This window comes from Haplochromis burtoni, unplaced genomic scaffold, assembly GCF_018398535.1.
Source record: "Haplochromis burtoni strain Fernald_Lab_line unplaced genomic scaffold, NCSU_Asbu1 Contig_91, whole genome shotgun sequence".
Taxonomy (NCBI): domain Eukaryota; kingdom Metazoa; phylum Chordata; class Actinopteri; order Cichliformes; family Cichlidae; genus Haplochromis; species Haplochromis burtoni.
The window spans coordinates 1725273-1740524 of record NW_024582452.1 but is presented as its reverse complement, the minus strand read 5'-3'; the positions used below and the strand labels follow the sequence as shown (position 1 = coordinate 1740524).

Here is a 15252-nt window from a genome sequence, read left to right as displayed (position 1 = left end):
AGAGAGAGAGAGAGAGAGAGAGAGAGAGAGAGAGAGAGAGAGATCATCTATATCTATCTAGAGATATATCTATCTAGAGATATATCTATCTAGAGATATATCTATCTAGAGATATATCTATCTAGAGATATATCTATCTAGAGATATATCTATAGAGAGAGAGAGATATCTATAGAGAGAGAGAGATATCTATAGATATGTGTGTGTGTGTGTGTATGTATATAATATATGCATAATATATGTGTATAAAAATATATAATTTGGAGTCAATGAAAAGAGCAGTACTTGTCTTTAAACACTGATTTTGTGTGCGTGCTTGATGGTTTCTGTCACACGCTGTCTCTTAGGTGGGTAAATCAAGTGACAGTTGAATTTGAGAAGGTGTTTCAAAAAAATGAAAGTCAAAGTCACCCCCTTTCAGTTCCTTCAGCAAAAACAGTAACACAAGGTTTTTTTGGATGCCGCACAAAATGTCTGCAAAGACAAATGTTGCAGATGTTCTTTCTCTTGACATGTCTTAACTCTCAGTGACGTTTGTGACATCAAAGTACACAAGACTAAGAATCAAAGAATTCACATTTATATAAGAATAAACGCTTCTTTTTTTTTTTTAAACACAAGTGGTACTGTAGCTCTACATCAGTGCATATACATGGATATATAGAACAATGATAGTTGAACGCAACTTGAATATAACCAACTTGGAACAGGTTAGTTAATCTTTAGGCCTAAAAAAATGTTGATATAATAGCATTTTACCAGTTCAGGTAATGTCTGTTCACAAATTATCAGTTGTTATCAGTTATTACAGTTGTTTAAAACGATCATTGCTCTAGACTATTGTCTGTTCCACTGTGATAGCCTGTCTTCTATCATTGTAGTGTATTTGATAAATGAGCCAGTTGTCTCAGTGTTTGAACTGTTTTTACGACAAAGAGTGATTGAGAGCAATTCTACCGATGAAAGTTAAAAGATATAGATTGAAATCTGAAGCAGCAGAATGACAGTTCTGATAGGCTGTTAGCTGATAAACCTGTCTGTTCCCTCTGAGAAACAGAATGCTTGCCCATACCATGTGGTTCAGGTTCCAGCTGAAGTACCAATATTCCTAAAAGACTTGTTAATGTGCTTCGGGAATGATGCAAAACAAGATTACACTTGAGCACTGAAGATGTGGCAACAGTGGAAATGGATTCCTCAAGACAGTGCAAAGTAGCCTCAAGACTGTTTATATTGTTTTTCATATGACAGCTGTTAATAAAAAGTGTTTCAGTTAAACCAAGATGGTGTAAATTAAAAAAAAAAAAACAACAACCCAAAAAATAAGATTTCAGAAGGCTATCATTTTGATTATGTAGATTAATATAGATCATGGATTACTTAAGATTCTTTCAGTATATTATCAAGTATATGTTAGTATATTCAAAATTTCATTTCACATGACATAAATTACAGGTTTTATTCATTATGTTTCATATCATAAACTCAGAATCCCAAAGATTTATAAAATAGGTTTTTCTAATATAGGAAAAACCTATTTTAAGTTAACACATTGAAGCTAATCATTTACACCAGCTTGTGCTCAACATATTATCATGTGCAAGAACATTTCTCTGAGATTCATTTTCCATTCATTTAGAGCATGATTCCACTCTTGGCATGACTTCAGAACTCATTGCCTCTTTTTATGTGTAGTCTGGGATTTTAAAAGATGTAATATGGTTTTTTTAACCTGATACAGTGTATGTGCAAGGTCAGTATTAAGTAGTATTAAACACATAATTTAAAGTATGTGGGGAAAAAACATTATTTTCCAAAAAAGAAGAGGAAAAGTTTAAATCTCCCTGTGGGGCTTTGATTCCCCCTTTGTGTGGACTGTTCAAAGAGGTAGCTGAGCCGGACACACAGGGGGCTCTGCTGTCGGTGCCTTTCCAGGAAGACTGATGATAGGCAGCAGCTTGAATCTGGCAGAAACTGAATGGACGCAGTGGCACAGAGAGTACTGGACATGTCTGTAGTGATTACATTCTGCTACAGAAGAAGTTCAGGGGTCAGGCTGACTGTGTACCGGCAGCTTGCTGCACCAAACTGACTGTATTCCCAGCACTGTGCAGTGCTATCTCCTTATGATGCCTCAGGCTAGCTCTGCAGGTTCACTGCCACTCTGTTGAGCCTTCTCAGAATTTGATAATCAAAATTAATTCCCTCAGTGCTCTGACTGCACACCTGTGTAGCTCATATTATTCCATGGAGATAACAGTTGCAAACGCAGATTTCACTGAAATGGTTCAAATTTACAGCATTAGCCATTAGCCATCTCTGCTTAAGATAATCAGCTAGTTAGTGGTAAAGCCAGAACAAGAAAATTGAAGCCAGACTCTTGATCCTGTCTGAGAACTATTTTCAGATCATCTTGACAGCATTCATTCAGTTTAAGAAATCGAAATAACCAGTTCAAACCTTAACCTGTTTTATGAACATCTCTCAATAGCACGCAAGACAAAGAATAATGCAACAGCAACAAAACCAGCTTCTGTGTGAAAATGATCATGTTTAAAGTCAATCTTTAAAGTCAGCAGTTTTTTAAACAGTTTTAAATATCATACTGTTTAAAATTTCAGACTTCAGAGGCTGAATTTCTTTCTCACTCAAACGGAAACACTTTTGGTGGTTGACAAAATGAGATTCAAAAACGAGAACCACTTTAACATCATTTTAAATACCTGGGGATGCTTGTGGAAATGTTTGAAGAAGGACTTACCGTCCTCTCGGGACTTCTGAATAAATGCATCAACTCCGCTTTCTCCATAGTTTCCCTCTGAAGCGACAGTAGAGACATAGTTCCAGTTCATAGCTTTGACAATGTCCACCATCGCCTGTGCCTGGTATGTGTCTGGAGGCACCACACGGGAAAAGAAGTCGTAGCGGGTGTTGTCACTCAGCTCTGGAGCTGTAGAAGCGTAGCTCACCTGAGGGATCTGCGAGAGAGGAAGAGAAGATGTGATGGTTATGCATGATGAAATATATAAATAATATACTTTGTGCAAATTAATTACATATACAGCAAAAAGGTTCCACACAGTTTTGTGTACAAAAAAACAAACTGCTGAATAATATGACACCTAACATCTGCTGATATCTCTCATGTACTCATTGTAGATTATTCTCCCTCGGCAGTTCACACACTGTTGCTTTAAATAGTCCTGATGATCACAGGCTTAGCTACAATACTTTCTGAAAATTATTTTCCACACCAGTCAAGCAACACTAATCTCTTCATGACTTCACAGCAAGATTTATTTTGGTGTTGAAAAACATATAAGCACAAAAGCAAAGGTGTTGTCTCCAGAGCTGAAATAATACCCATGTTCTTGTCAGTTTCCATAAAGATATTATTGTTATTTCTTAGTATAGTTTACAAGTAGAAAACGAGGTGTGGGTGTAGCTCAGTAGAGGGAAGATAATCAAAAGGAAGTCAAGCTCATTATTGTGATGGAAACAGCTTTGGTTTATCTTGAGATAGTTATTAAAAGAAATGATTATGTTCTTTAATAAATATCCTTTAAAACATCCAGGACACACAATAAGAGCTTATACTGGCAAGTGCAATTTTCAGAGTCTCTACATGCGTCTCTTCCTAAATGTATCTTTGTTCGTAGTTGCACTACACAAGTCTTTTTGCCGCCTCTAGCAGAAAACTCTTCGTCTCAACTTTTGCTTGCTCAAGTTATTTCAGATTTGTGGCTGTCATAGCTTGTGTGATCTTCTTATAGGATCTGTGCTGCACAGTTTGAAAGTTAACTGACCAGATTTTATGGCATTCAGTAATGTGGGTCCATTTCAAATATGGACACTCTTTTAATGTTGCTCCATTTTTCCCTCATTGTGATCGAATCGGCTTGTAGATGCAAAAAGCATCATTACATTTGCTGAAGGCCAAAACAGTGTTTAATTACATTTTCCTACATCCAGTGCCAAAGTAGAGCGCATGTCCTAAGGTCAGCTCTGCCTATTTAAGTAGTCTTAATACAGGAAGTATTTTACATAAAAACCCCCACACAAAATGTCAAGATAATAAAATAATACACAACCAAAAGATCCGAATGTTGACAAATCAATGCGATATTGCATAATTTTATAATTATAATAAGTGAATACATTTCTATTGTAATAAAGATTAACTGCAAAAAACATTCATTTTCAGTGACAAGTTAGGAGGTAAAAATATCTGAATTTGACTGACACCTGAATAAAATGTCATTCTTTCCAAATACTGTTTGAATGCTATGCTGGGGTGCCATGGGACCTCAGCGTAGCTCTGGGGAGTCTAACAAATCATGACACTCTTGAGCATTCCTAATGACATGAAAGGATGCACAGATGGAGGGATAACCTGACACCAACCACTTAAAACCATGTAGTATTTAAGAACATAAATTAGTTACTGCTTTAACTTAATGATAAGATAGCTTTTTTTAAAATTGTTTATGTTAACTATCCACCTATAGTCCTACTTCTTATGTTCTGATGCGCTTGCGTTCTGACAGTGCTACATGAAAGTAAACGTTACCAGCTGAAAGTCCTGTTTTACCAATATTTGCTCCACAAACTGGAGTAAGACTGCTGTGGGAGTCATACTGTCCCTTCCTCTCTCCCTTACTTCCCACAGCTGAGGCCTTTGATGTGGTCAGCTGCAGCGTTGCACTGATTCTGCTTCCACTGTGCGCCCTGCTTGTAGCTGCAGCCTGTGCTAGGAGTACAGCTGTTCAATCTGTGCCCGTGACCTACAGCTCCTAGCAACTCATTTTACTCCACAATGACTTTACTTTTGTTCGTTTGTTTTTTGTTGGTAAAACTGGAACGAGAGGTGCATTAAATCTGCCTACCCGATAAGCTCAGAACAGACTGTATTCTGTGCAGACCTGGCTTTAGGAAGTGAATTGTGATGCAGCAAGCGAGCCACTCAAAACAGCCTTGTTAAGTTGATTTTCTTCAAAGAGGAGAACATGCAGAAAAGGGAAGTCTGTGTTGGTTTATAATGGACTGTCTGTGTGTGTTGCATGTTAGCCTCCTGGAATTCATTTGTCCTAAGCTATCACACTGTGTCTTGTCTTCAGAGCATTTCTATGTCACTTGTCTTGTGTCGAGTTAGTATTGCTTGTAGAAACTGCCCTGCCTCACAAGCTCTGATCACTGAATAAATGTTAGAGACTAACATGCGACTTACATGTGTTTCTGCCCTGTTGTAGTATTTGGCTATTGAGTCTGCACCCTGCAGACTGGCAGCCCTTTGTTGCTGTAACATAAGCAGGTCAGTGTACTTTTAACCACTAAGTCTGTTCTCTTCACTTTTTTTTCACCTTTGTGTTTCTCTCCCTCTTGGAAAAATTAATCGTGTGAATCATAATTTTTTTTTTGTCTCTCACTCTTTTGACGTCATGAGACGACAGGCGAGATTCAGCAGGATGAAAGTTAAGTGTTGTACAAAGGTGTTTGGAAGGTGTTAATGATGCCTTGTTTTAGATTATTTTAGTGCTCTAACATACAGCGAAAATGAGCTTTTTAGCCATTCACACCCCAAATTTGCTCCCCGAGTCATGTGTCAGAGTGATAGATGTTATATCTTAATAATTTTCCTAACACAGTATGTCCTTCCAGAATAAAATATGAGGTGATAACACATGTATCATACTGCCTCTGGCATCTGCCTTATAGTATCCTGTCTCTTTTAAGCTCGTTTTCCAGATGTTTCATTTAAAACTCAGATTGCATCTAATCAACCATCTCCTGCTGACATTTATGGCCGTACCTGCTATTTATGCTTATGCTGTTACTGTATTTTCCAACTGATGTTCAGTCTTCTTAGAAGAAGCTGACATAAAAAGCTAATTTTCTAAAGATAAAATGCCAATTTTGAAGCTAATTTGCTGAACTGAGGAAGTCTTATAGCAGAAAACAATAACATATATGGATCTTATGAATAGTATATGAAAATTGGATTTCAAAGAAGGTCTTTTAATTTTGCTGTTCCCATGTATTGCAGTGCTGTTGTGACATGTCCAGACTCATATCTGCCAAATAAGTGTGAGGTGCTGTGAAGCTACGCTGTTGTATTTTTCACCTGAGGGATTTTCACTCCTGTAACAATCACACAATTTCAGCGTTCTGTCAAGATTCAGGAGAGGCAGAGCTTATCGTGTTTGTCTTGCCAAGATTTCTTGCTCACTGGACTACAGCGATGGTCCTGAACAGTGTGCTCCCTCTAATAGAACAGAGTCGCTTCTTAGCATCCGCTGAAGAAATTAAATTCTTCGGCACAGGTGCCGCCTGATGTACCTCCAGTGAATCAAAGATACCGGGAGAAAAAATACAAACGTGATGTGTGGCACTTTGATGGGGGTTTTGACGTAAGAAAGGGGTTTGCTCTGAGCAGATGAATTCAGCATGGATTACTACACTCGTAAACACATTCAGTGATAAAGATCTTAGTAGGTTGTTTAAAAATGACTTGGTTCTAGTAATGCTGTGTACACTTACCATCTGTTCAGGCTGAGATGAAAGCGGCTGAACTTGCTGTCCTCTCAGATGAGCTTTTTGTGATTCAGTCAGTATAGGGAATGCCAGTACATTATTCCCTCCTCTCCAAGTTTATAGAACTCTTTTAATCAGCACCTACCCTACCCCACCACTATCCATTTAATTTCTAATGGGCTTAGGAAATATGTTTAATTGCTGTGATGTGAGTCTCAAGAAGATATTTGATGCAGATTTAATGTTCAAATCACTTGCTTTAAATAACTGTGCCTTTTTAAAAATTCAATGAGCTCATTTGGCACTGCATCAATGCAGGAGTAATGATGCTCATTAGAACTGTACAGAAATATTATACATCTACAGTGTTTGCTGGGGAAGAAAAATCAAAAGCTTTAGTCGGGCTTTGGAAATGTTTCTGCAAATACTTCCTATGAAAATGTAAAAGGAGTATATTTTTAATCTATGAAAGCAGAAAAAAGGTTTCAGTTCACAGGAAGAGTCCATATTTAGGATTGGTGTTACTGTGTACGAGGTGTTGATGTATTATTAAAATGTATTTTCACTAAGCGAAGAAAACAAGAAGAGAAAAATAAGATAAAAACAATGGTTCCAGATACATTTGCAGGTTTAACTACTAAGTTCAACTAAAAACATCCGTCGTCTAATTAACTTGTCACCAGAATCCTATGAACAGTTTATGTTTACTTAAAAGGTGCAATAGATATTAATTAAATGAACACTTATATTCATAATATAATATGCAAGATTTAATGATGTGTAAGCTAATTTTCTTCTTCAGTGTTAGTCGAGTCAAACCTTAGCAACCGAGACAATGAACAACAGGCCTCTCAAGCCTTAAATGATGCGTGTGTGGTTGCAATGACTTATTTTTCCAAAACCTTATGTAAGCATGCTTGGTTCATTAGCTAACGGAAACAAATCTCTTAGAGCTTGTGTCAGAAAGAGCAATAAGTATGTAAAATGCATGTATGTACATGTTTATGTATGCGCTGTGTTGACCTCTTATGAACAAGGGAGTGGCTGAAACTAGCTTCGTAATCAAAACCAAGGCAATTCTTATAAACTAGCAAAACATGTACTGATTAAAATAAGAAAATAAAGGACACTAATTGAGAACAAATATATTTAATGTGTGGGAATTATGACTGGAATTTAGAGTATATATTGATGTAATGCATATCTACCTAGAAAATTAGTCTATAATATATTATTATGGCATAAAAAATTTATGTAATTCTCAGACAAGTTTTCAGCTATCTAGCTAGATAGCTACAGCTGATATAATCTGATTTTCATTTTAGGCCTCGGTCACACAGGCCATGAGACCCTTTGGAAAAACTATGGCCAACCAATCAGTGTATTCCCTAACTAGAGAATGACTGGTTGCTCGGTGAAATTGGTCATAAATTTTTGTACCAAAAACCTCCTTCTGATTGCTTTGGTTGGAGGCAGATTGGTGTGATCACCTGTAATTTACATGGAAGGCGCAGTGACACTTGAAAAAGGGAAATGCAAACCAGAGAGGGAGAACATTTCCCTCTCGAAGTAATGGTCGTGACTTACCGCTGAAACCAACGTATTTCAAAAGGCACAGCTTTTATTTTAAAGTTTCCAGTTTCCATATTGCAGCTATGCCCTAAATTGTGCTGTTGTCTCTAATTTGCAAAACACTTTTGACTCTACCTGCATATAAAGAGTTTTGTAAATGTAGTTACTGTGTTGTTTCACAGATGCTCTTGAGAGCCATAGCACCTTTAGGCATACAGCTGTAGTCTTCAATTAAAAAATAGCTGAACATAAAACTGGATGTCATCCAAGGTGAAGCATCCAGTCAGTATATCCTGTCATAGTAGATTTCCATTCTTAGCCAATGGTATGTTAAGCAGTAGTGTCATGCTTAGTGACAGATATTGCTGTGCTAATGACATTTATATGCTTTCTAATATTCAGTTACTTTTCTTATCATTAAGACACCTTTCCTGCCAGGGGGAAAAAAACGTTATCTATAAAGCTTGGCTTGACCCTGTGAATAACTACTGGACGAATCTGCTGAGTCATAAAGCCCGCTGAGATCTTTCCACCCATTGTTACTGAGATCAATATAGTGAGTATAAAGAGAACAATGCAAGCTCCACATAGATGCTTGTGCCCAGGATCAAAATCAGATCAGATACTACAGGTGCTTAATCACTTCTACTCTTTATAGTTTGCCAAGTATTTTTCTCAACAACATATAAGCGGACTCTGTATTGCCTTTTACTAACTCAATTTTACATAGAATCTTAACAATGAGGGTAATTATCTGAAGAAATTTTGTAACCCTTCACCCTCGGCAACAGTATTTCCCCCAGATTAACTGCTTTGGTTTCAGTAGGAGTGGAGAGAAACTAGAGAAAAATCCTCACTGTCTGTTTTGCTTTATTTTGATATGGATCAGTTTAGTCAGTCTGCAGTTTCGTATCAAAGTGGTCAGAGCAAACATGAATGTTGTTTTTGTGTGTGTTTGTATTTGTCTTGCATGGGTCTGATGTAAATGAGGTAAATGCTGATGTGAAACTATCTGTCTACCCATCCATCATCTTTTTTTAACCAGTTACCCTGGTCTATGTTCTATGTAGTCTAAGCAGACTTGGCCTCCCTCTCCCCCGCCACCCGCTCTTCTGGGATATGCCAAGCCAGCAATCCCCCCAGCATGTCCTGGATCTGCCTCAAGGTCTCATCCCAGTTGAACATGCCTGATATGCCTCACCTAGGAGGCACCCAGGAGGCATCTTGGCCAAGTGCCTGAACATTATCAACTGGCTCCTTTCAATGCAGAGGAGCAACAGCACTGCTCTCGGTCCTTCCTGGATGAATGAGTTCCTCACATTGTTAGGCTGAGCTGGATACGACCACATCCTGGACCCAACCCTGGGGCAGAGGCTTGTTGGTGAACACCTGGTAGGCAGGCATTAGCTCATCAGACCACATAGATCCATCCTCTTGTGGACCCAACACCCACAAGACCCACAAGTCCAGTGCTTTGTGACTTATGCAACAGTCGATACTTTATAATTGCCACAGTGTCTGCTGCACTCTTGGCAAGGTCGCTCTTGTGAGTCTGATTTTGAATTTCAGTGATAGTTTTACTTGGATAAAAGATATAAAAACACTATCTTTTAAAAATAATTTTTAAAAATTGGGTTTTTTGTGTGTTTCTGTCATAAAAAAATGAATACACAGGGGAAAAAAATGTGTTATGCAATAATAATAAAATAAAAGTCCTGCTTAAAAGAAACTTTAATTGGATTTAGAGCAGCTAGAATGTTAAAGAAAAAATGGCACTGGCAAGTCCAATCAGCAGCAAGGTAATTAAAGCAATTGTCAACTAACACCTGCATTGAGCAGATTAGCTTGCTAGCATCTCAGTATATGTAATTTTAATATACTCTAAAATCCTTATAGATTCAGACCACTGAAAATCCCAAGATAGACAGAAACTGTCAGACATTTCCATCCACTAGGGCACTCATTGCTCTCAAGAGATGCAAGCAAAAACAGACATTAAGAGCTGTGTAAGAATACTTTGGCACTGCTCCTAGCTTCAGTTCACAGGAAGAGTCCATTGATAACTCACATTGCTTTAAATAAAACGTTCTGATTTTTTGTCTTAAAGTTTGAATGAAGCCGTCTCACCTGCTGCTAACCTTACATTGATTTATACAACACCACCCATGTTGTTATATACTAGGCTCAAATAGTATAATGTATGTTGTTTCCGTATGATAAGGTGCTTTATGTGAATTACATGGGTGAATACTGATAATACTGAGATTGAAGTTATGAGTATTTCATATTCAACATATATATTTTATGACGAAACGTGCTGCCCATGTAAAACCTGTAAGCAATGAGCCAATCTTAGTTTAAATAATGTGGAAACACAAAATAATGTGTCTTGATGCATGCTCAGTCATCCAGGTAAGGAAATCCCAAAAAGTTGATTCTGTTCATCTCGACATAACGTTTTCAGTGGGAGAAGTAACAGCACATTTGCATAATGACTGAAACTAGCACCACTGACAAATAATGGGCTGTGAGCTCAGTTTCATGATTGTTAATAAATACATTGTAATGACGATTGATCAACAACCTGATCAATGACAATTGACAATTTTGTCGATGCTCAATGAAAAAAATACTTACGAGCCGCTGAAACAAGATTGTCTGAGGCAGTTAGAACAAGACAATGCTATTGACTGGACCTCATACTACAGGTCATATCCAGGGGAAGCTACGCCAAGTCTGTATGGTTCACCAAAGATACATAAACAGCGTGTACCTTAAAGATCAATTGTTTGTATGATCAACTTGGTCATCTATAACATTTCAAAGTTTCTGGCTTTGATGGTAGGCAGCTCTGAACACCACATCCAGAACACTTTTTTTGAGAAGGTGAAAGATGTCATGATGCAGGCAGATGAAACAATGGTCTCATATGATGTTACATGTTACTTGCTGAATAAATGAGCTCCTTAGCCAGTCTTTGACGATGGCTCCAGAACCTTCAGAAGTAACTTGCTTCCCTTCCTTGGTTCAATGATCAGTTACTTTTTTCAGTTACTACCCATAATTTGTGGCTATAGGTGAGGATAGGAATATAGATTTGCCAGTAAATCGATAACTTTACTTGCGTGCTCAGCCATGAGTTCACCACAACAGAACCGCACAGCACCTGCATCACTGCAGATGCTGCACTAATCCATCTGTCAATCTCCCATTCCACTCTCATGAACACTACTTAAACCCATCAACTTGAGGCAGCAACTCATCTGCGATCTGAAGTGGGCAACTGCCTTTTCTGACTGAAAACCATGCCCTTGGATTTGGAAGCATCAATTCTCATCCCATCCACTCCACACTTGGCTGGAAAACTCTCGAGTGCAAGGTGGAGGTCATTACTCTTTGAAGCCACCTGGACTACATGAAAATCAAAGGTTTGATCATCAGACCATCAAACTGGACGCCCTCTATCATTTCTCCTAGAAATTATGTCCACAAACTTATGAGCAGAATCTGTGACAGCTAATCAATATTTAATCATGCTGAATTTAAGGAAGTTGTTTTAAAGAAAATTACATTTAAATAAAACATCAGACAAGTACGGAAGTAATTCCTGCATATGTTAATGTAGAATACTCCCACTGCCTTTATCACATCCTGGGCTATCACTAATTTTTCCATGCTGTCGCTGATAGCCAAGAAATGTAGGAACTGGTTCGTAGGTTAATTTTTGAGAATTAGAGTTGCCAGTATTTTATGTTAAGGAGCCAAACCTTACAGCATAAATCTTTCCAATTTTTGCCAGGTTAGTTGTTTCCTGCAGAACCCAAAGGTAATTAAAAGTAACACTGGGCTGCTCCACAGTGCAAGGTTGCATAAAGTTGTTATGGGGAAACAGCTTTTGAAAATAGTAGAGTGGAGCAATATGGGGGGCTTCTATATACCTGAATACTTTATGGAGATCAACAAAATTTAGAATTTTTTAATTTTTAGTTTAATAGATTTATTGCAAGACACTTTCTAAGCTCGACTTTATTTTGCACCATAACTAGCAACAGTGTCACTAATTGGTTTGCATTTTAGAACCAAACATTTCTTTCTATTTTAGTGTTCCAGGACCTGATTTACAGGTTTTGCAGTGGTGAAAGCCCTGGATCTGACATGATATACAAACCAGTCTACACAACTCGTTTTGTCATTGTTCGTTTATTCAATTCGAAACTCACATGCAAGCACCCACTCACTCGTGCATGTGCGTACACACACACACACACACGTACAAACACACTTATGGGTGTAAAACCCATAGATGCACAAACACACCAAACCCAGTGCAAAACAGTAGCCAGAGGCTATTTCTGCATTGTTACAGTTTGCCTAAATCTCTGTATCTCTGGAAAAAAAAATAGAGCAGGCAGGCAATACTAGATAAGAGTGTATTTCCCATTCTTGCAGAGGTGGGCCGTTCCACTCCATTTGCAGCCTTTTGTCAAAATAGGTAGCTAATTTTTCATACTTTGCCTTAGCAAAAACAATACGAAAAATCGTGCAGCCAAATTAAATATTTCATGGGCCTCAGCACTTGTTGTTTACTCCCTGTTTCGAAAGGCACTCTGTGTTCCTACACATGGCTTTTGTTCTATTTGTTAAGCAGTGGCAATCATTAATTTGAGCAGTGGCAACTGTGATTAATTATCTCATTACAAATTGAATTATTACTTGCGTTAAACATGCAAATGAGCTCAACTAAAGGTTGAGCATGTTGTGAGATTTGAACTAAATGACATTTGTGATTAATGACTCATTGCATAAACAACAATGCACTTGTTTACCACAAAAATTGAAGGAAGTTGTATAAAGTGCAAATAATGCTCAGGTTTTGACTAATCTTCCCCTGGGTTATAATGAATTAGCATGATAACCCCAGCATTAACAACCACATAAAAAAGATGAATGTGTGATCAAAATACCTAACTGATGCTTCATCAAGTATTGCCTAGCTATGAAAAGCCAGAGTATTTTATGAGAGCTCTGGAAGATGTAGAACAGATGTTAAAAATTGTAATATTATGAAACGTCTGGGTGTCTTCACAGTTAGCACAATGGATATCCCTTTTGTATTCAGCAATCCTGAACTGGTGCTCTCCTCTGTCTCCTCTTCTAAGGCAACTAATACATACTGCATTGGTGCAGAAGACATCAGTGAAGTGAAAAAGGGATATTCTTAGCAGTGCCTTGGGATAGAAATGGATTTAATATCTCTGGGAAGGTTCACAATAAGTCTTGCACGTCACATCGTATTCAGTTTATTCACTGATCTCGCTCAATCTCAAAAGTGTCTTAAAGACCATGAGGTCAGTGGTGTACAGGCCTGCAGTGTATTGTGATGCCTGTTGTTTCTGCATTAAAAAAATATCATTATTGGACAGCTCTACTCAATATTTACTGCAATGCTTCACACCAGTGATGGAGCCACACCAGAAACAGCCAGGGAGAGAGCCAATAACTGCTTGTTTTGTTTGTTTGGGGGTTTTTTTTTTTGTTTTTTTGGGGGGGGCGGTCCCTCTGGGCCAGTTCACAACTTCTTTGTATAATTATATGCCCAATTCATTCTTCTGCATCACTGAATCATGACCTAAACGGATTTCAGCCCAAGACACTTCATTAAAGCTTTTGTATTCAGAACTCTTGTTGGCAGCAGCCATAAAAATTATCAGGAGGCACAAATGTGACAGACACCAGTGTTAGCAGTAAAACTGGTGATAACGGACTAAGAAGATGGAGCTAACTAAAAATAATGAGTTCATAATAAATCTAGTTTTCCTGAGAGGAAACCGTAACCCGAAGGGAAATATCATGTTTAAAATAAACGTGATTCATTTACAGTATTTCATTTCAATGCGATTTATTTGACCAATTCTTTTTCCTGATAACCATGAAATGTATGTTTTATCACATTCCTTTATAAGAAAGGAAGACTAAATGAAAAAAAAATAAAGAACAGTAACTTGAAAAATTAGCTGCCATTTTTTAAGTATTATGATCAATCAGAAAAAGTCACCAAAAAAAACCTAATTTGATTGTTCATTGTAATGAATATGTAACTTCTGTATATACTTTTTTCAGTTTTCTAAAGAAAATAAAAAACCTGCACTGTATGTATGTTGTCAGTGCCATGGCTTTGGTTCTAGATGGAAAGAACTCATGATACATAATAGACAAGAAAACCAAGGCTATTATCATTTTTTCCTAGCATTGCTCTGTGCTCTGTGGCACTTTTGGTCTGTCACTTTGGTCTAGATTAAATCTCTGGATTTGCAATGTATTGCTATTAATTTTTGCAGACATTCATAGAGGAACTGCCATAAATTATAGTATTTAATATTTATGTTCAACTATAGAATTTATATTTTTTGCAATGCCATATTAGCATTTCATTAGCATTTACCTTAAAGTATTTTTTGCCAACATGGCTGTAGAAATAAAATATATGCAAATTAGTACCACATTATGGATGTGTAATGCATTCACTTGACAAATAAACTCAGAGAAATCTTTTCATTTAACAAAAATCTGAATTAATGAGATAATTATCAGGGAAACTACAAGAAAACGTCCCCCTGCTCAGTTTCAATACAACTTTCTTTTGGCTTACTTTTAAAACAGTGAGAGATACAGGCATTTCTGTCTCTTGATTTCTTTTTTTTTTTTTCTACATGCATCATCATATATCCTGAAACCCTCCTGGTTCCAATGATCAAGGAATATCCTGTAACACCGGGAGACAAACATTACCATCTGTATAAGTTAAAGATGCCAGTATCTCTCAGTGCATCTCCCTAATGTACATTAATTGTGGGGCCATTATTGCTCATGAAATTAGACTTTCAAGTCAACAGAGCATCTTTGGGGATTATAACTTGTGTGATTAATTCAGAAAAACAGAGCAACATTTTTGCAATTAAAGAAACTCCTATGCAGTTATCTCATCTCACAATTATCTCAAAACAAATAATTTGAAGACCAAAATTTAACAGCTTTTTGTAGAAACTATGATTTCTGTTTATTATTTAAGATGTAAATTATGTTATGATGGCCTACGTGCATCTCAATCTAAAGCCATTGGGAATTCAATCAAGCATTCCCTGAGGGTGC

At 37.3% G+C, this 15252-nt stretch overlaps 1 protein-coding gene across 3 annotated transcripts in view; it reads right to left on the bottom strand.

Moving 5' to 3' along the window:
* LOC102312415 (metabotropic glutamate receptor 4) overlaps window positions 1–15252 on the bottom strand; it is a 197449-nt gene that overhangs the window by 71590 nt on the left and 110607 nt on the right. For all 3 annotated transcript variants that reach the window (XM_005926234.3, XM_005926232.3, XM_005926233.3), the window contains one exon: window positions 2762–2978. In XM_005926234.3, coding sequence (XP_005926296.1) covers window positions 2762–2978 — 217 coding nt within the window. The remainder of the gene's footprint in view (window positions 1–2761; window positions 2979–15252) is intronic.